The sequence below is a fragment of the Betta splendens genome, chromosome 16 (assembly GCF_900634795.4).
Source record: "Betta splendens chromosome 16, fBetSpl5.4, whole genome shotgun sequence".
Classification (NCBI taxonomy): domain Eukaryota; kingdom Metazoa; phylum Chordata; class Actinopteri; order Anabantiformes; family Osphronemidae; genus Betta; species Betta splendens.
Genome location: NC_040896.2, coordinates 17,305,336 through 17,330,022, shown reverse-complemented (window position 1 = coordinate 17,330,022; position 24,687 = coordinate 17,305,336). Strand labels below are relative to the sequence as shown.

Genomic DNA, 24,687 nt, shown 5'->3' with positions numbered 1-24,687 from the left:
AATATACTTACAAATTAGGCAATGCTTGTGATCTTGCAGGTTTAATCAGCGTGTACTTTGGCCAAGCTTCTACTCTGCGAATGTAACTATTGGAAGCACTTACAGACACACACCCTTTCTATTTGAGAAAACAGATGGCCTGAGAAATGGATGCAGACATTAGTGGATACGTGCGATCCCCTGCCAACACCACATACTGTACTCTCTCGCCGCTCATATTTCACAAGAATTATATTTAACCCATCCTAAAAAATAACCAGCATCCAGATGTGACCATACCACTGAGACATTTTCCTCTTTGCTAAAAGAAGGAGCAGCACGGCTTTCCAGCACAAGACAATAAGAGGGAACTCCCTTAGTCAGCAGTGCTGAGCTGGTGGCTGACCACACAGACCTTAAACTTCTAAATAGGGTAGTTGCTGAAGGGTGTGTAGCTTGGGTAGGATGCGTCTGCATCTGCCTAAAATGTTCCCATCATGTGAGACCATGTGAGGCACTAAAAAGACACTGAGGAATAATAGTATTTTACCATCCCTGTCTGGCCCTAGCTTCAAATAAGAGGCTCTCACACTGAAGATGGCAGCAGCTGTTACAGTAATCTCCCGGTATATACTGTGCAGGACAGTATTGTGCAAACATCTATTATCCCAGGGTTTCTACTAAATGATAAACAAATTGATTTGTTTGATTGAATTGTAAAATCTGTCCAGTTTTCCTGCTGATGTTTCTCAACAAATAAAACAACAACTACTGCAGAGCTAGTACAACTATCGCGTGCATATGAAATCTGTGACACCACAAATAGAAATGTATAAACAGAAGCTCTGTCTTTTGGGTGTGTTGCACATCGCAAGTTATGTTTAGTAAAATTCTAGAGAAATGCAAGACTCCGTGCGGCATTAGATGTTTAAAAAGCAGGGCTGTGGGTGGTTGATGCCGGGCTACTAATCCATGTGACCAAAGTAAACTCACAAGCGTCTGATGTCACACAGGCCTGCATGTACACAAAGCACAGACTGAAATGAAGAAAAGGTCTAATAAACCTCTAACAGTGAAACCTCTTCAGTGGGGATGAACAGTAAAACTTCAACACGCAAAAAAAAACACTCTAATCGGAGGCTGCTGGGCTAAAGCGCACTAAACACAAATAAGCACACAGGCCCAGACATGCAGAGGAAAACACCAGCGTGCTAATTAGCAATGTATCAGCCTTAACAAACTGCTACGCCAATCAAGATGCAACTCATATGCTTCAACTCACACCAAGACCACGGAGACCTGAAAATGTGTTCCAAGCATCTATTATAATGATTATGATTAGATAAATAATTATCTCAAACACTTCCCACATTTTACACACACACTCACACACCCACTACTCAGTCTTACTCCCTTTGTAAGAGTTCCTCTTCCTTCCTCACTTTGGTCTTTTGGCCTGTGAGCGAGTGTTTGTCCCTGTGAATGTCAGGGTATGGTAGTTTATTGGCTGGTTTTATGCACGACTGTACAACGTAGTAAAGTAACTGCTCCCTGTGCGATGACGAAAGAAGCATCGCAACACAAAGGAGGTTGTCATGGTAACCTAAAGGGACAGAAATGTTGGATTGAAAGTGTTTGAAAGGGGCCTTTACTTGAATTAAGAGAGGAAACGCACACCAAACCTCACTCCACTTCATCAGTAATCTAAACAGTATCGCATGCCTGCGCTGTGCTGCTGTGGGGCCTTCACCACACACCTGCACTACAGATGGAGGGGTTCAGTCAAACCTACAGCATTAATGCATGACACATCTTGTACACGCAACAGGCTCGACGCCTCGGACGCAGAAATCCCAGGCTAAACAACAATTACGACGCCGAGTGACTCACTTGCTCAGCAGCATTTAGCCACTGACTCCAGTACAACTAAGCAACACATAATTACTGATGTCAGACTAACCATGGCATTCAAATATTTAGTTTAATGTCAGAGACAATATATGGGTGTGTGTCGAAGTAGCTAGGTGATGTATATACATAGCAACATGTAATAAAGATGTGCTGTACTTTTCATAAAAAAAAAAAAACATTAATAACATATGGTTTAGAACTTTTACAGCAAATATCTTGACTTGTGTTGATCTATTACCACAGGAAATGCATAACTGTCTGTAATAACATTAAGAAGTGCCTAATTAGCAGGGAACATTTAAACAAGATCCCTAAAAATATCATGTGACAGGGCCTTTTTGGAAGCCCTGTTTGGTCCAGTACAGTACAGTACGTGTGTGGTAAAAGGATGGAACTCGGGTTCAGGCCATGTGATGAAAACACCAAAGAGATTCTAAGTGCAGCTTCCAGCCACATCCTACAATTAGGGGCACACAGTAGACGGCGCCCACAGCTGTGTGTGGTGGTGCTGATGTTGTTGTTGTTGTTGTTGTTGTTGTTGATGTGTGAGCCTGGTCCCTTTCTCTCATCTGGCCACCCGCTCCCAGGATCTACTGTACCGATTATACCCATTATTCCCGAGCGGTAGAGGGACTGTAGGTGAACGGGAAGCTGGAAAAGTCTGGAAAAGTGTGGGCCGTCACCGCAGTCCGGCGCGCACGTGCTGCGAACGGCTGCGGTGGTGACGATATGGTACAGTAAATGAGTCACAAACACATTCACTAGCTATGATTTTTATTATTATTATCTTTTTTAAATTATAAATCAGTACACGTTTTATATAATAAAATAACCAGTGTCCACTAGTAAATGCGTATAGTGCTCGTACCGTTAGCTTCATTGGTTTTACTAGCCGGACTAGTTTATTTATTCTTTAAGTAAAGACTTTTCCTCATTTGCTAATTGAATAAACCGTCCATCACAGGTACGCACAGCACAGTCACATTAATGGTTCAGTTTGTACTGTATTAAGGGCGGACTGCGGTAACTCACCCCACCGGCGGCTTGGCGGACGAGGACTCGCTCATCGCCGTGATTGCGCCGCTTCAACTTCAGGCGGCGGCGGCGGCGGCGGCGGCTCTCGCTCGCGGCGCTGCGGCTCCTACACGCGGCGGCTCCTCATTGCGGTGCCACCTGTTCGCCGGCGCGTTCAACCGTGTTACGTCGGCGTCGAGTTCGGAGCCGGTGAGCGGCGCGTTTTCCCGTAAGAACTGAAGGCACCGCTCATTCACGGCGACGGGTCCAAACAAGTGACAGAGCGCGGTGACAACTCGGTAACCTGAGGTGACGTTACAAACACCGCCAAGTGCCCGCACAGACTGACCGCGAACCAGGCCGCCAGGTTCGGCCCATGCTCTGTGTTACTTAACCGAAGTTCTTTTGGCTCAGATTAACTCATGCCGTCACTCCCACGAACTCTTTTACTTCAAATCCACTTGATATAATCTCCGTGTCTCCCCCACTTGATTCCTACTGGAGTGTTATCCCCTTAACGGAATAGTAAAGAGAACTTCCTAAATGACCTTTCAAAGTAAGACGACACCCACGCAGACAAAAATGGTCGTTTTCACTGTCGTCCTTTCGTTTCCCGTCTGACGTGTTTTACTGTGAATATTTGGCCACTTGTTGAAAGAGGAGTTTTATGAAGCAGACTCCGACCTTAAAATCAGGGGTACAAAGTAAAAACTTAAACTTTATAGAAGCTCCACGCTATTATTATGAAGGCATTATGCCATGGTTTCCGGTTTGTTATTGCAACTTGACGCAACTCTATCAAGGTCGCGTTCGTCAGCAGAGCTGAGAGCTCCTGTCTGACGATCCTCATTGGAGTTCAGTGAGCGCCAGATGGAGAGCGGCAGCGTGAAACACCGAGCGCACCACAAACTCAACGACAGTAATACGAATTATAATACTTGACTGAGACATTCACCCAATGTAATATTAGTACCACTTACTACTTGGCTACCACATGCATGCAATGCTCCTTTAAAATGTTAGGATAGGAATTTATATCTTTTTTCCTTTTTCGCCTCAATGTCCCGGCATGCTTCGCGCTTTGAGCACACAAACACGATATCACGATTCACCACAAGAGGGCGCTCACAGACCACTAAGATTCTACTCGCCTCCGTAAACTTTGCGTTGATATGTCCATACTTAGTTGGTCTAGCCCCATATATACATATATGCATATATTATTTTTACTTGTTTTACAATTAAGCGAAGAATAAATACACAAAATATATATATATATATATATATATATATATATATATATATATATATATATATATATATATATATATATATATATATATATAAATAAATATGTTTGCAAACTGATCAACTTTGGCCTGATATGGATCTCAGAGTTAGGTGCACATCACAGGAAACAACACCTTTTATTTCTGTTATGTGTATCGCTAAGGGCCATCTGACATGCTGCTGTTTAATCCATGTGAGGGCATGTCCCCCTAACATCATTACAGGAGAAAATAAGGGCATAGATGTTCAGCTAGTAACACTGGTAACACCTCGGCACGAGGCGATATTCACAGCATACTGTAAACCAAATACTGTACCTGGCGTCCTAAATGTTCTAAATGTGCCACAGCCTGAAGATCATTGTAAAACATAATAGGCAGAAGACAAAATGGTAAGACGGTGGACTAGGGCAGAGGACTACACATGTATGATGCTGACTGGTGATGACAATCAAACCGAATCTCCCTTTGCTGCACATGGCAAATTAGAATCAGGAACAGAAGCTGATAATAAAATGCTCACCGTCGGTGTTTCCCTATCGGCCGCAGGGGACAAAATCTACATTTCTGGGGCTCCTGTTAAATCTGGATTCTTCTGCAACATCGGCATGTCAGATTAGGCAGATTAGATTCACTGAACAGTGCGCTTTGATAACCGCTTTACGTATGTGACAAAGCCGCGTCCACATCAGAGGGCAGCAGGCAGATTTCCATCTCACCAGGAGCCTAATCTGCACGTTATCATAGCACACGCATGACTGGTTTGGTAAACCAGCTGCAGTTTGCGTCACGTCGGCAGCCTAGTATAGATGAACTGGCCCATTTGCCTGAACCTGTGCCGATTTTAACTGGGCTGCGCGGTGTCTCGGTTGTTTGAGGTGCGCTTTGCTTAATGTTCTCACACCCGAGAGCAGAGTCTGACACACGTGTGCAAATTCCACCATGTCATGATGATTGTTTGTTCCCGGATCGTCGCTTGTTCTTAGAACATTGGTACAAGTTGATAACGATGGCAAGACAAACCCCAGTGGGTTTTGAGTTTTGCAACATGTACAAGAGGAGCGTGAGATTCATCATGTCCTGGTCCAGTGTCATCGTCCCAGATAAAGACCTTTCTCCCGTTACTGTATCTGAGCCTCTTCCAGTGTGCAGATCGGTTTGCTTCCAGCGCGTTCGCTTGGTTTTCATCGCATTAGACACTAGGACGATGTGACTGCTGGACTGATGAATGACAGGACGTTCTCACCTTGTTATCTGTCTTTTTTTTTTTGACAACAGAGAACATCCACTGTATTTGCTTGTGCAACAGTAAACGACATGAGAATGTGAGCATAAGGAGGAAGCAGGTGTCTATATTAAAGCAGAACTACAGTTTTAATCACAAATTTTGATCTGATGAGCTACAAAGTTGAATAAAACCATGGATGTGAAAATCTTGATAAGTGTGTGTGTGTGTGTGTGTGTGTGTGTGTGTGTGTGTGTGTGTGTGTGTGTGTGTGTGTGGCTATACTGAGAATCAAAGGTTAAACTGTGTTTCTCATGCTGTCCCCCCACGTCCTTTCTAAATAAAGCACCCGCTGAAACCCCTGCAGCCCTTTGAAACGTGGTTCTGAGCCCAGACTAGGTTCTGAACAGCCTACAGGCGGGGGGGCTGTTGCTCAGAAAGGGGACAGTGGCATGAAGCAGATAGTCACTGAGAGGAGGAGCTCGAAGGCGACAGCGCCCTTTGGCTTCAGGCATCAGATGCTTCACAAACAGGAACAGGGAGAAGAACTCTAGGGAGTTTCCTCTTTCAATTTCAGGACCTTTCATGATTTTCTGCCTTTCATTTACATTTTATCTAGTTCCTTAAATTATATTTTTAAATGTATCCAACCACTGCAGGGCTGTGCTGAGATCAGCACTTATGGCTGTTGTGAAGGTGAAGCTGTGGAAACAGTTAGTCAGTGTTGTTTTTTTCGCACTGAACCTCCTTCCAGCTCTTTTTAGCCCCTGATGCAGAGGAGTCCTGACCTGAGTTACACTGAGGAAGTTCCCCTCATTCCTTTGTGCCAATGGGCTTTCGAAGCTCACCACACCAACAACGAAAGCTCCCAGTTTGACAGAATAAAATACTCATAGACTCATATTGCAACCAGCAGATATACTGAGATAGGATATGAATGGTCACATAGATATAGAAAGCTGCACTGTTTGTTGTGATGAGTATTTATTAGAAATCTATAAAATGTGTGTGTGTGAAAAAATGATCGATTAATGCCACACACAGTCAAAACCCTATTCTGTGTGCTGTTGTATCCACAACAAATGCAAAGCAAACGTCTTCCCCCTAATAAAACAAATGCTATGGTACTGTAGCCTGCTCTGACCAAACTCTGTGGAATGTGGGAGTCACTTTCCAGTTTCCATAACAAAAATTCCTGCAAAAAAAAATGTTCCCTTCAGACGTTTATACCCAGAAATCCAGTTAAAGTAAAGACGCCCAGGAAGGTTCACTTCTGTAAGACGCTGACTTTTATTGGGTTGTTATCTTTAATTTCAGGAATAAAGAAGTCAAGCCCTTCTGCTTTCAATGGAATTGAGAATTGTTCTCCAGAAGACCAGCCAGGGTAAGACGTAAACACGCGCACATACGTTTTTACAGTATTTTGTTTCTAACATAAACAGGCAAATCTTCTCATCCAAGCTCTGCCTACGTTACTAAAATGCTGGCGGTTTCCTGGCTGCCAGCTGTGACAACACAGCCCTCACTTTACTCTGTGCTTTTGAAGACATTGTTGTGTTTGCATGTGAATATTGCTGGTATTAAGACACTTAACTAATATATAGATGGACACAGGGGCTTCAGTAAGCAGAGCCACAACAGTCAGGGTGCACTTACTGACAAAAAAGCTATTAATTCAAAATATACCACGATGGTGCATCTACTGCTAAAACAGCTATTAATTAAAAACATACCACGAGACATGAAATCCCAGTGAGGGGGCCAGACAGGATGCTGACACCTACCGGTAGCTCACAGGTGTTAATAGAGTGGTCATCACCTCGTCTGAATAGTTACTGAGCAAACTACCCACAGGCTGTGCAACCGAGCGGCCTGCAGCTGCTGCACAGAGCTTTAATCAGTGGTGTCATGCAAACCATTTCCTCTTTGGGGTTGTCTGGCTTGCAGGTGCCATGTTCTTCACTTGCAATGAATCAGTTGAAATTGATTCATATTTATCTATCCATCTATCCATCTATCTACTGTACCTACCAATCTATCTATCTACTATATATATATATATATATATATATATATATATATATATATATATATATATATGTATATGTATATATATATGAGGTCACTCCCGCATTTTACTGATAAAGCCCATGATGAGTTGTACCTGAGGACAACAGGGGTGGACAGCACCACCAAAAAAAGACAAATGTGGCAGGTCTAACAGAAACTACAGTAGAAGAGGCTCGGACTATCGAGAAAACAGACTCAGTGCTCCCGCAACTCCAGTTTGAACATTTCACCCTTTGACTGATCGCATTAGCCGCTCTACGGTAATTGTACAGTAATTGTTGAACTGCACTGTGAGTAAAACCAAAAGACTGTTTATCGGATTGTGATAAAATCGTTTGTTTACCATGAAGAATGAATACATGGAAAATTATAATTAGACAGAAAATATATCAGCGTTTATTCTTCATATGATCCGTACAAATCTCCGTATTTACGCGTTTCTGTGTATAAATCTCATGTCATGACACTAAAAACAGATTTTTGTTTTAAGCGTGCCTGTTTCATTTTTGAAATGCCTACTTTTGAGTTGTTATTTATGTGAAGTGTGAAGTGTGGTTGATAACGATCTCCCATTTGGGGCGTACAGGAAGCAAACATCTACTCTTGTGTTTCATTATTCATTATCAGGGGACGGCTAACGTTAAGAGAGCTAGTTCATCACCGTTCACCTGAAGGCATCACATCTAGAATCTAAAGAGCCACACAGAGGCTTGAGGTACCGCCACCGACTGATTACCTGTCTGGAAAAGGCACCAGTGAACTCGCACCATGTCAGATGTTCCGTACAACGTGACAGCTGACATATTGGCAGGTAAGAGAACTGTAAACTTAAATATTACTACACATTGCTGTATGCTTTTGTTTACTTTCCGATAGAACAAAATACTTTGTTACAGTACTTGTAGGTTCTATTGCATTCCTGTTAGATATTAATTTTGAATTGGAATGCCATGTTTTCATATTTTAGGTCAGTTATTAATTAATATTTATTTTATTTTAGATTTGTTATTGTTCTACTTTCCTTGTAAAATAGAAAACCAGATGTGGCATATCCTTCAAACATGTGTCTGGCAGATACGAGTTACACACCATTAGGCAGATGATGAAAATTACTTTAATAAACACAGTAATGGTTACTTCCAAGTTAAATATATTTTATGTTTACTGTCTAAGTCAGAATGATATTTAATTTAATTATTTTTGCGTAGACATGGCTACAGGCGTAGATTACCAGAGAAAACCAGCAGGTGGCACTAATCTCCTAGAATGAACTCGCCTTGCTGGTGTCTCTGAGTCGGTAGAGCTGTGAATGGGAGCAATAAGGCTTTAACTCACTGTGCTTTGTTTTTGGAAGATTATGAATGAGACTAGTCCAAAAATGATGACACAGTGTTATTTAAACCCGTGTGTGCAGAGAACGACACCACCGTGTACACGACCATCGACTACGGAGCCTACTATGATGAAAACATATCATTCCCCTCGCCTTGCGAGACCGACGACCTGCAGAGCTTCGGGCAGGTGTTCCTGCCCACTCTCTACAGCCTGGTGTTCGTCATCGGCTCCATCGGTAGGTTGCGCGCGCGCTCTGACAGCGTATGTGTGCGTGCGTGCGTGTCGACCAGCTGTGTAACGCGTCATCCTCTCCCCCAGGGAACGGCCTCGTGGTGTGCGTGCTGGCGAAGCACCGCAACCAGAACAACCTGACGGACATCTCCCTCTTGAACCTCGCCGTCTCCGACCTCCTCTTCGTCTTCACGCTGCCGTTCTACGCGCACTTCTCCGTCGTCGGCGAGTGGACGTTCGGCTCGCCGATGTGCCGGTTCGTGTCCTTCTTCCACTACATCGGCTTCTTCAGCAGCACCTTCTTCATGATCCTGGTCACCCTGGACCGCTACGTGATCATCATGCACGCGCACACCGTGGCCAGGTACCGCTCGTGGAGCGCGACCGTGGCGCTGAGCCTCGTGGTGTGGCTGCTGAGCGTCTGCGCGTCTCTGCCGCCGCTGATCTTCAGCAAAGTGACGAACGAGACCGGCGGCGTGAGCTGCGGCTACGACCAGGACGCGGAGGAGCGGCACCCGTACATCCCCTTCGCCATCAACATCCTGGGCCTCCTCCTCCCCCTGACGGTGATGGTGGCGTGCTACTGCAGGATCCTCCCCACGCTGGTCAACATGCGCAGCGCGAAGAAGCACCGCGTGGTCAGGCTCATCGTCTGCATCGTCGTCGCCTTCTTCCTGTTCTGGGCCCCGTACAACGTCTGCATCCTCATGAAGTTCATGCGCACGCAGCAGACGCAGTGCCGCTCCGACATCAGCCTGCGCATGGCGCTGACCGTGACCGAGACCGTCGCGTACACGCACTGCTGCCTCAACCCCATCATATACGCCTTCGTCGGGCAGAAGTTCATGAAGCGAGCCGCGCACCTGCTGAGGAAGTGGGTGCCCGTGGTGCTGCTGCCCTCCGCCAGAGACATGTCGGACAGCTCCTACAGGAAGAGCTCCATCGTGTCCCGGTCGTCTGACGTCACAACCACGGTTGCCATGTAGAGGACCTTTCACGGATGTACTTACTCTTTTCATTTCCGCATGCCAGTCATATTCAGTAGACTGCCTCTGTGTGCACGTGGAGACGACGTCCGTTATTAGAGCTTCCCGAGTCACTTTCCACGGTGGTATTAAGTTTTGACCGCAACATGAACTATATGATGTCATGATTGTATTTTGAATGTCATTCTATGGCTTTACCTTTTGAAACTGACCTAGTGTCACATACGTATATCACAGCCTCACACCAGCCTGTTTTGATACCTGTGCCATGGAATATGTATGTGTTTTTCATTTCATTTGTTGGATGATTAAAATGGTTTTTTTATTATTATTATTATTCACTTTCTCTGCGGGAAATGTTTTTGTACAGTTGTTCGATGAGTCAAATGTTCCACAGTGAAACTAACACTCGCTGAATTCATCAATCTGACGATTTGGAAAAACATCTACAGTGTTTCCTAACGTGTGTGTGTTGTTGCATGTGGTTGTGTTTTTTCTAACTCCACAGTGGCCCACAACACAACCTGCACGCTTTTCAAATCATACTGAGGCGCCGCAGCCTTTCTGTGTATCTGTGGTCGTACAGCCGATCTTATCTCCCCTGTGTTTTGGAGAGTAGCTGGTGAGCTGCGTAGGGTTCATTCTCAGAACAGGGGGGAGTTGACTCATTCAGGATTTTCTTCACTGTGCTGACTATTCCTCATGATAAAAGTTATACGTATGTGCATCTTGCATACAAATTCACAATATTAAAATCTTAACAAAATAAAAAATAAAAAACCTTCTCTGTTTGTAAAGGAACATTAGGAAAAATGCAAGATTTAAAATTCCAGTTCACACCAGTTAATTGAGGCCTTTGGACTGAAATGACAGATTAAAGTTTTAAACAACAGTAGCTAACTGGGCCTTTTATGTTTTTTTCTTTTGCTGGAATGGTGTTTTTCAAAGTCCTTGTGTGCCACAAGCGTGTCTCACTTACTATAAAAACACATATGAAGCGAAAAGCGCCTCGTTAGACTTCTACTTTCCCCCGGTTCTTTCGCACACGTGAAACGATGAAGGGACATTTCTCAGAAAACCGCACTGACACCTCTCTGCAAGTTCGACACGATGCAGAGGAAACAACAAAAGCCAGAGTTCACGTTACCAGAAATGAGACGAGCAGCAGGATTTGACACAAAAAGCGAGCGTTACAAGTTGACGGGACATGTGCCGCGGGACGTCGAGCAGATAGGAAGCCAGCAGCAGAGATTCTGTCCAAAGCTGAGGTAAGGGCCCATTTGCAAATGCAGGTTTAAATGTTTTGCTTCCTATTTGCTAGACATCTCTCGCCTCCCACGGCTATAAATACGATGTGTAAATACAGTGCGAGGATTGTGCGCGCGCGTGTGCGTGTGAGCCACAGGAAGCGAGGGTCGGCACGGGTGTCGAGCAGGTGGTTGTTTCTGCTAGTGTCACTGTGAGACACGGCTTTGAGATGTGGTTAAAGGGGATGACACAAATTCGATTTTGGTCACAATAAAAGGATGCTTTTGATGCTTATTGTGACACAAGCATCGGGTCTGAACGGCGGCTCGTAGTGGCCCAGTAGCTGTTCAGCTCTGACTCACCGAGGGACGGTTGTCACTGAGAATTTCGACGTTAAAGGGCAGGGAAATCCAGTAACGTCTTTGAAATCAGTCACATTTAAGACACTGATGACTTTCAGATGAATTCTTAGCTTTTCTGAAGCGCATGGCTGCACATGTTCAGACTGGAGCACATGGAGTAGCGGTGTAATAAAAAGGAGGAGGAAGTGGTGGATTGGTTCCTGATCGTTTGTGAGAGTTCACAAAAAAAACAGCCTCCAGAACAAAGAAAGGAAATCTCATTTTCATGAAAATACAAGAAAAGCGAGCGTGGAGCGGAAGGACCTGGCTGCTGTTGGAGAAGGCAGGTAGTACGCTGACTTCTTACTGCAGTGATTGTGCTGTCTGACGGATCTCCCAGAACAACAAAGGGCAGATTATTGCACCTTCAATTAAAATAAGTTGATGGATCACTTTGAAATCTTATCAAGACGAGACTAGAACTGAAGTTGTACGCAGACCAGTACTAACAAATGCTGTTACTACTGTATGGCTTAGGTCATTTATGATATCAGTGCAGCTTGATGGAAGGCTTCTGTTTGTCTTGCAGCACTATGAACGCCTCAGAGGACAACATAACCAATTATGTGGACATATATGATTATGAACCAGACTGCAATCAGGAATCCAGATTCGTCGTCCTGCCGGTTTTCTACTACGTGCTGTTCTGTCTAGGTCTGATAGGTGAGTTCGAGAAGCAGAATCAGCATCACGAGTCTTGAATTAATGAGTGTGAAGAACAATTGCTGGCACTGATTTCACAGGTAACACCACCGTTCTCTGGGTTCTCCTGCGGTACATCAAGCTGAGAACGATGACGGACGTGTGCCTCCTGAACCTGGTCGTGTCGGACTTCATGGTGGCCGTTTCGCTTCCGCTGTGGGTCATCGACTCCCAGAACCTGGCGTCGTGCAAACTAATAGCAGGCGTCTATCAGGTGTCGGATTCAAACCTTTTCCATTATTGGAAACGCAGTTGTCGACCCATTCACATTTCCACTGCCTCTAACTCAGGCTGTTCTGCTCCGCAGTTGGGGTTCTACAGTGGAACTCTGTTCGTGACCCTCATGAGCGTGGACCGGTACCTGGCCATCGTCCACGCGGTGGCGGCCATGCGGACCCGGACGCGTCGCTATGGGATCATAGTCAGCTTGACCATCTGGGTGGTGTCGATCGTGCTGGCCACGCCTCAGGTGGTCTTCGCCTCCCTGGAGCTGGACAACGAGAACGACAGCTCCGAGTGCCACCCGGTGTATCCAGAGGAGAGCCAGAAGTTCTGGAAGTTGCGGAGGAACTTCACAGAGAACAGCGTGGGCCTGTTCGTGTGCCTCCCCATCATGGTCTTCTGCTACACGAAGATCCTCGTCGTGCTGGCAAAGTCCAGGAACTCGAAGAAGGACAAGGCCGTGAGGCTGATCTTCACGGTGGTGTGCGTGTTCGTGGTGTGCTGGGTCCCCTACAACGTCACGGTGCTCCTGGACACGCTGGAGCTGGTGGAGGTCCTGAGCGGCTGCGAGGCGTCCACCGCCGTCGGCATCGCCATGGGCTTCACCGAGATGGTGGCGCTGTCCCACTGCTGCGTGAACCCGGTCATCTACGCGTTCATCGGCGAGAAGTTCAGGAAGTCTCTGGGCAAAGTGCTGAGGAAATGCCTGCACCACAGCCAGCAGGGCCGATGGGCCTCCAGCTACAGAGACACCACAGACAGAGAGACGTCCAACACGCCTGTGAAGTCTGATTATTAAAGAGCGTGTGTGTGTGTGTGTGTGTGTGTGTGTGTGTGTGTGTGTGTGTGTGTGTGTGTGTGTGTGTGTGTGTGCGTGTGTGTGTGTGTGTGTGTGTGTGTGTGTGTGTGTGTGTGTGTGTGTGTGCGTGTGCGTGTGTGCGCGCGCTGTATAGGAGAAAGGAAATGATTTATTTTAAATATGACTTTTTTCTATACGTGTCCATAGCTGTACTGTCTAATGAGGAATAAAAAAGGTGTTTATAAAAAGCCCCTAGATCTTTGACCACTGTTCGTGTGTGGGTGTTTTTCTATTTGTGACACAGCAGCGCGCACTCGACCCGGTGAAGGCTTGTATTTATTAGAAAAGTGTGAGTGGATGAGAACCCCCGTGTCATCTAACAACAATCCACTGCCTGACGTGTCACGGTTTGTTCATAACTCAGCTACCGACTGATTCAAAATGAAGCGTAAAAAAGCCGAATCCCTGCGAGACGCAACAGCCCCATGGTAGTTTGTCCTTTAGCTATGAGTCGGAGCTTTCCCCAGACAGAGACAGTCAATGACTTCCCATCCACCCGGCTCTTCTGAGAGATAATGGCTGGCTGCACTCAGCGTTTTCCATGCACGCTGCTCTGTGCAAGCCTCCAGCTGTGAGTACCTGCAGCCCGGGTCCGAGTCACCTCGCATGTGCCAAAACCTGCATATGTGGACTTGTGGTTTTGTGTATTGCAGACTCTGTGGGCCTTTACATGCGTGTTTCGAAAGTATTCTCAGGAAGCAACAAACCATACATCTCTCACATGATAAGCCACAAGCCCACCCGTAAATGTGTTGGTTAGGGGATGGGTGCTGCAGAAAATGATGAGCGCTTCTCCTCAGCTTTAGATGAGCAAAACCTTTCTCACTTCTGTCAAATGGGACAGAGTCATATTTGATGCTCCGCTGATCGTATCTCGGAGTTGGCGATTCCTTGTGATACAGCAAGAACTCAACAATAACCTCTTGTCTGTCCAGCACTGACAGGTAACATTGATTTTTATTTTTCTTATTATATATATTCTTCTATGGGTCATAGTTAATATGTTTGCAGCATTTAGACATATGATGGTTTGCAGTCCGGTTATAAAGTAGCTCTGGTTTTAATATTGACTACATTTAAACACATAGTCTAGTATGAGTTTTTTTTTACACTTTTTCAAAGTGATGATGTTTTTTAGTCATTTTTAAATTAAGCTTTTGGAGAGAAACTTTCTAACTTTCACATCCATATTTTAGTTTTGTTTCTTAGTTACTATTTGGCTTGTTTTCTTTAATCTTAATATTTCTTCCGCATCTTGATTTGTTTCATGGTTAGAAAGTCATCAAAAACAAATGTGCTGGTTGTCAAGTAATCGTGTTACTTCACACTGATTCTCAGCGGCCGCATGCACTTTTAGGTTTCTGCCATTGTGGCTGTGTGTATTATATTACTGAGCCCAAAGTTCGTCACCAGTGGCCAGACACTTGACTCCCTGCTAAGACTAAACTTACCTTTCTGGCTTTTCTCGTCACCACACACACAGCACACATAGTATTACGAACGTTTGCTATTGGACCGGACTGGTTTAAAGATTACTAACAAATTTCCATTTTTTATAGTTCTGTTAGTGTTGCATCTTAAAAAGGTAAAATATTGCTTATTATATTATTAATATATTATATATATATATATTAATATATGCTTGTTGGGCACACAAAGCTGACTCTAAAGGATACCAAAATTGCAAAAAATGGACATAGACGTTATATAGTGTTGAAGCCCAGACTCTGCTGATGTTGGGTATGTTTATAGTCATTCAAAGTGAGTTCTTCAAACCAGAGAATGAACTATACTCTGGAGACCAAATGTGGACAGACAGTCACTAAAAAGTTAACAACATGAGTCATTTTGAGGAATTGGGTCATGTTTCCTTTTCTTTTTCTTTTTTATGCTCTCTAGACACTCGACCATGAATGCAGTGAACTTTACCAGCACTTTACCAGCGATGAACAGCACCAGGACTTACACCACAGAGACCCCACCAGGGTAAGATTGCTCCTGATAACGCTCCACATTCCTCCTTGTTCCGTTGTGTTGACGTGGGTGTTTCCCTTTGTTTTATTAGCTGCGTTCTGGCTTTTCTCTCGACACCACACCCACAGAGCACATACCATTTTGAATATTTTCTATTGGACCGGACTGGGTTAGAGATTCCTAACAAATTCTCGTTTCTTATAGCTCTTCTACGGAATATGATTACATAGACTACGGGACTGGTGACTATGGGAGGTGTGAATATGAGCAGCACGGGGTCAAATTCCTTCCAGCTCTCTACACAATCTTCTTCATCCTGGGCCTCTTGGGGAACTCGCTGGTCATCTGGGTCATCGCCTGCGGGGTTCGGCTCCGCAGCATGACCGACGTGTGCCTGCTGAACCTGGCGGTGGCGGACCTCCTCCTGGTGTGCTCGCTCCCCTTCTTAGCCCACCAAGCCCGCGCGCAGTGGGACTTCGGGGACGCGATGTGCAAGCTTGTGCTGGGGGTTTATCACATCGTCCTTTACTGCGGGATCTTTTTCATCTGCCTGATGAGCATTGACCGGTATCTGGCCATAGTCCACGCCATCTGCGCCATGAAAGCGCGCACGCGCTCCATCGGGATCATTGCGGCCGTCGTGGCGTGGGCTGTTGGGTTTATAGCCTCCTTCCCTGACGTGCTCTACCTGAAAGAGCAGGTAAACGGTGGCATCATTTCCTGCTATCCCGAATACCCCAAAGTTGGCCTGAACGAGACCAGCACCCACCTGTGGAAGGTCTTCAGCCTCGTGAAGATGAATGTGTTGGGTCTGTTCGTGCCGCTCCTCATCCTCGGGTACTGCTACTCGCGGATCGTCTGGACGCTGCTGTTCAGCCAGTCGTCGAAGAGACAAGCCATCCGGGTGGTGATCATAGTGGTCGCCACCTTCGTCTGCTGCTGGCTCCCGTACAATGTTGTGTCGTTCGTCAAAGTGCTGGAGCTGTCGCACGTCCACGCGGAATGCGAGAGCAGCAAAGCCATTTTCTTGGCTTTGCAGATCACAGAGGCCATCGCCTACTCCCACAGCTGCCTGAACCCCATCCTGTACGTGTTCGTGGGGCAGAAGTTCCGGAGGCACCTGAGGAGGATGATCATGAGGGCCCCCTGCAAACCGTGCCAGCTGATCAAGGTCTACATTCCTCAGGACAGGTCGTCGGTCCAATCGCAAACCTCAAGCATCATGCAGAGCACGGGGTTGTGAAGTGGAGTGGGCGTGATTTGGTTTCAACTTCCCGTCCATCTCAGAGAACATCTATTAATACATAGAAAAGATCTCACTTATATGATGCATATAGAAAGCTAATTCAGGTTGCAACAAGAGTTAGAGTAACAGAGAAAGACCTATATTTTATTTTATTATATATATTTTATAGGCAGCAGAATTGTAAATTTGTAAATATGGTTTATCATATATCAATGAAATGAGATTTACGAATAGTTCTGAAATGGAAGCTAAAGAAAGGGTCACTCTTTGTTTAGTCTGGGCTTGACATACTCACTCTGTTCCTTTGTACTGGTGGACAAATGATTAAAAATGCAACAAATTTATTTTGCACATTATGGCCACACCCACTAATGCCCTAGTTTTGTGTCTATCAAACAGTCATGCAGCAAAATGGTGCGGGTGCAGCTGTCGATCTTAGTACAGCAAGTTTCGGAGCATCCGCAGCAGCAGATTTGCACTTAACCTCGCACCTACAGAAAACCACAACCTGAAAGGGGAAGCATGTAACCAAGTCGGCCTGTAACCTTTGCAGACTTCTGAGCACATCTGAGTGTTTCACCTGCAAATTGTTGAAGAACATTTATGAATTTATTACCTTGCGAAGGGAAAACATGTTTTTGTTTTTCATGTATTCATGTTAGACGTTTCTCCCCCTCTGTGCCTTGCGCTCGCTGCAGTGGCACTTGTTGAGTTTTGAGATGTAATTTTGTTTTGTTACATTTTCTAAACATTTTATATTTTCTTGCGCTGACCTTTGTTGTAAGTCAATGCCATAAAAATAAATTCATTACAATAAACTGAGCTAAAACTTAGATGACGGTGAGAGAATCATTTCTACAGCTTGTGAGCTGATGGGTCATAGTTTCAAAAGCAGCAAAAAGCATTTATCTCCAGACCAAGAAAGACGGAAAGCTGCGACTGCTGCAAAGGGAGCAGGTTGAGATGAACCCGGCAGTTTCTCACTTTGAAGTGAACGCTGATGGGAAAAGCGACACTTTTATTCCTTTCAAATGGAATCTTCCACAAGGAACCGTTGGTGACTTTATGAATTACTTTAACTGTAAAATTTTAATGGCACCATCATGAAATCCGTATAAAGTGGAAGAGGATGTACAGTAACAGACCGGAAGCATATAAACCCCAATGAGCCAGCAGCTACTTCTGAGCTTTTTCTATTATTGAACTCCTGTTGGTTACAAGTATTTCAGCTGGTTTTGAATTTGAATTTGTCATTCATCAAGGTACTGTAAAACTACTACTGTACTTTGAATCCCTATACTCTCCATCATGCTACACTGATAATAAGCAGCTGTGCTGCAGTATGAGGTGACCTATGTAGTCCCAGCTACGTTCCCCGTGCTCCTCCTTTATCACAGCCTAGGCTTGTTTCGGCCTAATGCCTGTTCATTCGAGGTTCCCAGGCTGGTTAACACTTTCCACCTTCTCCTTTCAGTCTTTGTAACCCAGGTTTTGTGCATGTGCAGCCTCAAAGCCAAAGCTCAAGTAACCTGAAGACAAGGCCTCTGTGTGACATCATCGAGGGGGTTGTTTACCTAGACTAGCATGCAAGTGAAACCACATCCACATTCATGCGTCTGCACCACACACTGAGTCGGATTGAAGATCTGACGTTGTTGCATGAAGTTAGTGGAGACTTACTCATATGTTTGTACAGGTGAACTTAGGATTATTACAGCAGTTTAGCACTCAAACACAGAAACATGGTTTTAAGGTCAAAGCCTAAAATGATATAAAATTTACATTTTGTCATTATTGTGATTGTAACATGATTGTCACTGTTATGTTGTGATGTTTTATGTTTATAATTATACACAAATGATGTTTCTTTACTTTTTCATTAAAGCAGAATTTTACAAACTGATGTCTGGAAGTATGTGTGTCATGTTTGACATGGCTAAACATCAAAACATGTTATAATAGATTAATATCACTAAGAAACATTTGTGCTGTTTACTGTTGCCACCGCTAGGTGTCTTTCATTGTGGAGACACCTACATGAGAATCTATCTAAACAAATAGTTCACCAGCAGCTTTGTTCTGCATATCCAAGTGTTTGCTAAGTATTCTGATAATTAAACTTGACTGTGAACCAGAAGTAAATAAAACATTAAGCAATAGGGTCTTTATTTAAGGTTATGTTGTCTTCATTTTGCATTCACATGAATAATCAATGTCAGCAGAACACAAAATAAAAATGTGTTGACCCTGGAGGAACTGCTCCCTAATGACTTTAAATTGGCAAAAAGTATTTAAAACAAAAGGTTCCATACAACATAACATTGTGCTGAGTTATTTTATAAGATAAGATAAGATAAGATAAAATAAGATAAGATAAGATAAGATAAGATAAGATAAGATAAGATAAGATAAGATAAGATAAGATAAGATAAGATAAGATAAGATAAGATAAGACACTTTATTCGTCCCACAATGTGTAAATTTCCACGTTGCAGCAGTAATACAAAAACAAGTGCAGGAGCAGGTGATGGGTAATTCCACCATGGATTGACTGGATATTGCACAGGATAAAAGGTTTGGATGGTGAGATTAGTTACAGTTGTAGTAACAATTACAATTATCAGTGATTTACTGGGAGCAGCTTAGGTTGTCTAAGTCTAAGTCTTACAACAGCAGGTAGAAATGACCTACGGTGTCGCTCCTTCAGACACTTAGGATGTATCAGTCTGTCACTGAAGGAGCTGCATAGTGATGACACCGTTCCATACAGTGGGTGGGCATCGTTCTCCATTATGGATGATATCCTAGCTACCATCCACCAACCACCAGCTACCTCCTTTCTCCCACCTCCTGCACAGAATCAATAGGCAGCCCCAGAATGGAGCTGGCCTTCCTGACCACCTTCTCCAGTCGCTTCCTGTCTGCTGCTGAGATGCTGCTGCACCAGCAGACCACTCCATAAAAGAGGGCTGATGCCACCAGAGAGTCATAAAGGGCTTTAGGAGTGGTCACTGGACTCAAAAAGACCTCACTCTCCTTAACAGATAGAGTTATTGTCTCACACTGGCCTAAGGTGACCCAGGGGAGGCTTTTATAATATACCTCACAAACCTAAGCTACAGTTTGGGCTCTGCTCCTTAATCCAGTCCAGTCTCTGCTTCAGTTTCTCTTCCATGGAGGTGAGTGTTGAATTTTTCAGCATCTCTGGCAGATTCCTTAGCTGCTCCTCTGGAACCTGGAGCAGCCAGTCTCTGATCTGATCCATGAGAGGACCTCTCTGTCTGGGGACAGACTTGTGAATGTACCTGGTCAAAAGGAGAAAATGTTTTTTTAGCTCCATGAGGTAATGGAATGCAAATGAGAGAAGAAGAGCTTTAAAGAAGAATTCACCTGGTGACAAATTTCTTCATTTTGCCCACACACATCCTGTGCATGCTGAAGAATCCAGTCATAAAAGTCCTGAGTGTTTCCCCTGAGGAAGAAAGTGGGAACATGTGGGTCTGAAACTACAACTGCTGGTCCTCATATTGCACTCATGGTCCATATTAAAACTGTTTAGATTTGAATGTTTGGAGATTAAAATCATTTGTATAAAGTGCAGCACACACCTCCATTCGCGAGGTCATCACAGCTGCCACACACGGTGTCGTGGTAAACGGAGCCCGGGAGCAGAACTTGCTCTGCGCATGCGCATTCCTGGTGTTTTACGCACGCGTCCAGCGCAGAAGATGAGTTGGAGAATCAGAACACTCTTCACACACCGTGTTCATTTGCGTCGTACCTAAAACCAGACATCAACGCATGTGGGTTTATCTTAGCGTCTTAATACGTGACCTTAGCCCGTTTTCTCCTGTTGGATCCATGTGACAGCTACCTCTCGTCTGAACTCCGTGGCCAGGCTCGCACGCGGAGTGTCGGATGCAGAAGTCGCCGTTGGTGTAAAAGCCGTCTTTGCACCGACAGACTCTGTCGTTGAGCGGCGAACACTCCTTCTCCACCTCCTGGTTGTCGGTGCAGAAGGTGCTGCAGTACAGACACCGGGGCAGGTAGTTCCACAGCCCCGTGAAGTGCTCGGCTTTGCACGGTGCGCACCGGGTGGGCGTGGTGGCGGTGCAGCGCGCGCTCATGTGCGTACCGGGTGGACACATGTCGCAGACGACGACTTCTCCGGTGTCCTGGTTTACGTCCTCAAAGGTGGGAACGGATTCCACCACCGACGCTGCGCGGAGGACACCGGAGAGCACGAAGAGTGTGGGTAAGAAGAGCTGCGGGCAGAAGCGTGGGTTTAGTCACCTACACCCACTCAAAATGGGACTTACCATTTTAATGTTTGTTTGAAGTAGGTTTCTACCTTTCTATCGTCAATCTGACCTCTTCTCCTTTCTCTCTAGGAATGAACGAGCGGGGAGAGGAGAGAAAGCAACCTATTCCTCCTTTGCATGGTGAATGGAAAACTGGACGCTTTAATTCTTATATTATAAAGCTGTGTTTATTCACCTATCTCTGTTTTCAATAACTCTGTTCAGGTCATACTGGAGTTCCTACTATTCATGGTTTTATTTTGGTATTTCCTGTTTTGTTTCCTGTCTGTCTTAGTTCTTGTTTTACTTATCTAGTCTTGTGGCCCCGCCAGCCGTTATTAACCATCCTTAGCCCAGTTATTTGTTCTCCAGTACTCACCTCATTCCTCTGCCAGATTGTTGCGTGTTGTCGCCACTTTCCAGTGTCTCGATATTTTACCAGCCAGTGCATGATTCAATACCTGCTTGTTTTTGACTCCGTTTTTGTGTAGTCCCTGTCGGTACCTTTGCCAAAGTTAGCTTTACCCGTTTTTTGCTGTATTTTGGAACGTATGCTATTAAAGCCTTCTTCATCCAAGTCCTGTCTCTCGTGCTGTGGATGTGGGTCCTACATGCACATTTCCTCGTTCCTGCTCTGTTCGTGACACGGCCAAGGAAGTTCGTAACACCAACATGATAAACAGCGAAGGGAGCCCATGACAACACAGTCCAGTGACGTGCGGTCAGGGGAGGCGGGGCCTCACCTCGCTTGACAAAATACCATAATATGAATACATAATAACATAAAGGAGAAATTCATATCCGTCCACTGATCTTTGTTATACATTTATTTCCTCTACATATTTCAAAATTTCTTAACATTTCCACAAGTAAAATCGCTGAATATGCGCATTTCCAGGCCTTAATATGGAGAGAAGCGCGAGCAGAGGCATCGATGAGCCGAGCCTCAGCCCAGCGCTCCAGCTCCCGTTCTCGAGCCATCATTATATGGGTTAATACGTGGAGCGATTGCTTCCTGTTTCACAGCTTGTCACCAACAAAATGCTTTGATTTTTTCTTTAGCGTCACTTTCTACATGCTCAAAAATACCTTTATCGATGTGTGTTTGACATAATTACTTTCTTGATCGCGCAAAAACGGGCAAAGAAAACTCAAAATGAGGCAAGACAGGGAACAGCCTCTACGGAAGCCGACAGGCGCTTTTTTTTGTCAGGCGCCTCTTCGCGCCAGTGACGTTGGCGCTGCTGCAATAAGTTAGCAAACAAACTCAGTTAGCTTATTTCCCAACTCTCAAGATGGAGGAGAATTATGGAAGTCGTCAAGACATTTTCAAAACAAAAGCTGATGGAAGACCAACCCCGGAGCTTAAAGGTTTGTTTGTTTAACTACGGGACCGAAGACAACTCGCTCCTTTTAAACGAACTGGTGCACCCGAAAACACTGGCTGTGCTGCCACAAAATGACTGTACTGTTTTTCCTGCTTACTGTTTTCAACCTGTGATAATGTCTGAACTAACACGGGATAATGTATAAAAGATATAAAATTAAGACCACAAATGGTTTTCTAAAAAATAACACCAGCTTAGATTTTTAAGTCAAGTAAAGTCAATGTCTTGTCTTGATTTGCAGTCCTGTGTAACTAAAAGTATGAGTGCTGTCTTAACTAAATAAGGCAGGATTCCTGCGTTAACCGAAAGCAAAGTCTCATGTTTCTATTAATGTCCATTGTAAGTGTCACAGGCCCTGTGGTCTTTTTCAAAGTCAAAGTTCTGTTTAAGTGAGTAAAGCGGGTTAAAGCCAGTATTACTGTTTGGTCCCCTCTGTTCCTCTGTTATAATTAAAGTAATTGTGTTTGCCCATAGTGAACAACTCATTCAAGTTCTTTTATTGTAAGTCTGACTCTGGAGAAGTCAGTGCCTGAACATGAACCTCAGCACACGCCACTGCCTCAGTCACACTGATTCTGAGCTTATATGTCCGTACAGGTGAACTCAGGATTATTACAATAGTTTGGCATCCAAACACTGGTGCAACATGGTTTTTATTTTCTGAATGCTAATTTTCTGATGAAATTTATTATGGTGGTTTCATACATTTATTATTGCTTTACACCATTGTCTCTGATATGTAGAGATATTTTATGTTTATAATAATACACAAGTCATGTCACATTACTTTCTGGTTATTCCTGTCTTGTTGTTTGTTGTGTTTGTCAAGGTTGCACATCGAACCACAAGGATGTTAAAATGGGTTCACGCCACTAAGAAACGTTTGTGCTATTTACATGACTCCACCTTAACAACTTCCCTTTTATGAGCTACTCATAAAGTTGGTGACGGCTGGTGCTCTTCTGAATAGTGCTCAACAAGTGGTGGTCTTCACGAAACTTTTGAAAGGTTCCATGTTCATGTTCTCTGACATTACTGTATTACTACTACTGAGATGTTAGTGGCAGGAGTCACACAACAGCTGCACAACATGAGAGGAGACAGAGTGAGAGACCTAATGCAACTCGTCCTGTAAGTGACATCAGACATCTGTGGGTGCGGGTTGGCACCTGATAGACCCGTCACTACAGCTACTCCGCTAGCTGTTTTTTTTCAGAAGGTAGACACGACACGTACGTGCGTGCTGTCGAATATAGCTTCCAAAATAAAAACTTGTGAAAAATACTCTGAGGCGTGTGATCACACCATGCAACCATCAGGCTTTAAGATTAAAATGGGGAAACAAAGGTGACATGTAGCGTAAACCAAGGTTCTACTTTTATTATTAATACATTATGAGTGCATGTATAAAAGTTAAGCATTCAAAATAAAAGATATTTATAGATTTTGAATGTTTTTAATCTCTGTCACGGTATAATTCTAATATTATAAAGCTGTGTTTATTCACCTATCTCTGTTTCCAATAATCCAATCAAATTTTACAATAGCTGCAACTGGATGATCTACAAACAGCAGGTTTCCAAACTGAGGGTTTGTGATGACTCAGTTGTCTTTTTAGTTTTTGGTGCCATCTAGAGGAATAGTTCTGATACTGACCTTAGGCTGATAACGGTCTCCTCTCTAACCTCACAACATCCCCATATCTGTGTTTTGGCTTTCCAGGGGTTCAACCACATGAGCGGTCTCTGTGCTTTACTGAATGATGTGCTTGAAAAGCTCAAGACGCCGAAGCAGGCGTCGCGTCATGGATGTGAAAGTGGCGCGTGAACACCAAGAAATCCACACGCTCGCCTGAATCTTACAGACGCCGTCGTATACATACTATATGCGCTACGCAGTGTCTGTTTGTAGGTCTATCAAAAGCCTAAAGCGGAACATAGGCGAAGAGACGCCGTGACAGCATGCATCACCTTCACACTTCACAGCTCTTGCATGAGATTTGATCTAGAGATAAAGTGGAGAGATTGCATAGATAGGTCCTCGGTGGTTGCATGCAAAGCGGCTGGTGCTGCTGCAGCTTCGAAACAAACAACCTGGATTCACACCTGTTACACATTTCACGCACGTGAAGGTGTGGAACACATGTCACCACAACACAAATAATAATAAAGTAATAAAAACATATCTGTTTGCATAGAAAGCAAAGCTTCCGCTGTGGCCGTTTACTGACCCAAAAAGCAGTTTCTTGAAATGACAAATGTGTGACACACAAATGTGTCTTCATGGTAACTTGTCGATTTCGCTCA

General features: G+C 44.5%; 4 protein-coding genes and 1 pseudogene across 9 annotated transcripts in view; 3 read left to right on the top strand and 2 right to left on the bottom strand.

The window, feature by feature from the left end:
• The window catches only part of cobl (cordon-bleu WH2 repeat protein), a 38,068-nt gene extending 34,936 nt beyond the window's left edge, over window positions 1-3,132 (bottom strand). For 4 of the 5 annotated variants that reach the window (XM_029128672.3, XM_029128678.3, XM_029128677.3 and 1 more), the window contains exon 1: window positions 2,923-3,068. In XM_029128672.3, coding sequence (XP_028984505.1) covers window positions 2,923-2,957 — 35 coding nt within the window. In that variant the 5' untranslated portion in view covers window positions 2,958-3,068. Of the gene's footprint in view, window positions 1-2,922 lie in introns of all 5 variants that reach the window. The other variant, XM_055503178.1, reaches the window with a different exon arrangement.
• Window positions 3,000-10,377, top strand: LOC114842797 (C-C chemokine receptor type 1-like). Its single transcript, XM_029128684.3, has 5 exons — window positions 3,000-3,133; window positions 6,736-6,802; window positions 8,116-8,299; window positions 8,903-9,058; window positions 9,142-10,377. The coding sequence occupies exons 3-5, from the start codon at window positions 8,257-8,259 to the stop codon at window positions 10,038-10,040; spliced, it is 1,098 nt and encodes a 365-aa protein (XP_028984517.1). The 5' UTR covers window positions 3,000-3,133; window positions 6,736-6,802; window positions 8,116-8,256; the 3' UTR covers window positions 10,041-10,377.
• Window positions 10,378-11,016: 639 nt separating this feature from the next.
• On the top strand, window positions 11,017-13,680 carry si:cabz01093077.1 (C-C chemokine receptor type 2). Of its 2 annotated transcripts, none has more exons than XM_029128680.3 (4): window positions 11,017-11,308; window positions 12,219-12,352; window positions 12,433-12,605; window positions 12,699-13,680. In XM_029128680.3, the coding sequence occupies exons 1-4, from the start codon at window positions 11,151-11,153 to the stop codon at window positions 13,410-13,412; spliced, it is 1,179 nt and encodes a 392-aa protein (XP_028984513.1). In that variant the 5' UTR covers window positions 11,017-11,150; the 3' UTR covers window positions 13,413-13,680. The 2 variants fall into 2 exon arrangements, with proteins under 2 accessions (XP_028984513.1, XP_028984514.1); XM_029128681.3 differs by lacking the exon at window positions 11,017-11,308 and adding an exon at window positions 11,345-11,976.
• A 577-nt stretch (window positions 13,681-14,257) lies between these two features.
• cabz01093075.1 lies at window positions 14,258-18,595 on the top strand. Its single transcript, XM_029130521.3, has 3 exons — window positions 14,258-14,416; window positions 15,372-15,458; window positions 15,651-18,595. Exons 2-3 carry the CDS (start codon window positions 15,382-15,384, stop codon window positions 16,687-16,689), a joined length of 1,116 nt encoding a protein of 371 aa, XP_028986354.1. The 5' UTR covers window positions 14,258-14,416; window positions 15,372-15,381; the 3' UTR covers window positions 16,690-18,595.
• Window positions 18,596-18,841: 246 nt separating this feature from the next.
• On the bottom strand, window positions 18,842-21,513 carry LOC114843653 (tumor necrosis factor receptor superfamily member 6B-like; annotated as a pseudogene).
• Between the last annotated feature and the right edge of the window lie 3,174 nt (window positions 21,514-24,687).

Coding starts and splice junctions, on each gene's coding strand:
- LOC114842797 (XM_029128684.3), top strand. CDS start 8,257: ATGTCAGATGTTCCGTACAACGTGACAGCTGACATATTGGCAG. Junction 8,300..8,902: donor GACAGCTGACATATTGGCAG/GTAAGAGAACTG, acceptor CCGTGTGTGCAG/AGAACGACACCACCGTGTAC. Junction 9,059..9,141: donor GTTCGTCATCGGCTCCATCG/GTAGGTTGCGCG, acceptor CCTCTCCCCCAG/GGAACGGCCTCGTGGTGTGC.
- si:cabz01093077.1 (XM_029128680.3), top strand. CDS start 11,151: ATGCAGAGGAAACAACAAAAGCCAGAGTTCACGTTACCAGAAATGAGA. Junction 12,353..12,432: donor GTTCTGTCTAGGTCTGATAG/GTGAGTTCGAGA, acceptor CTGATTTCACAG/GTAACACCACCGTTCTCTGG. Junction 12,606..12,698: donor TAATAGCAGGCGTCTATCAG/GTGTCGGATTCA, acceptor TCTGCTCCGCAG/TTGGGGTTCTACAGTGGAAC.
- cabz01093075.1 (XM_029130521.3), top strand. CDS start 15,382: ATGAATGCAGTGAACTTTACCAGCACTTTACCAGCGATGAACAGCACC. Junction 15,459..15,650: donor ACCACAGAGACCCCACCAGG/GTAAGATTGCTC, acceptor CGTTTCTTATAG/CTCTTCTACGGAATATGATT.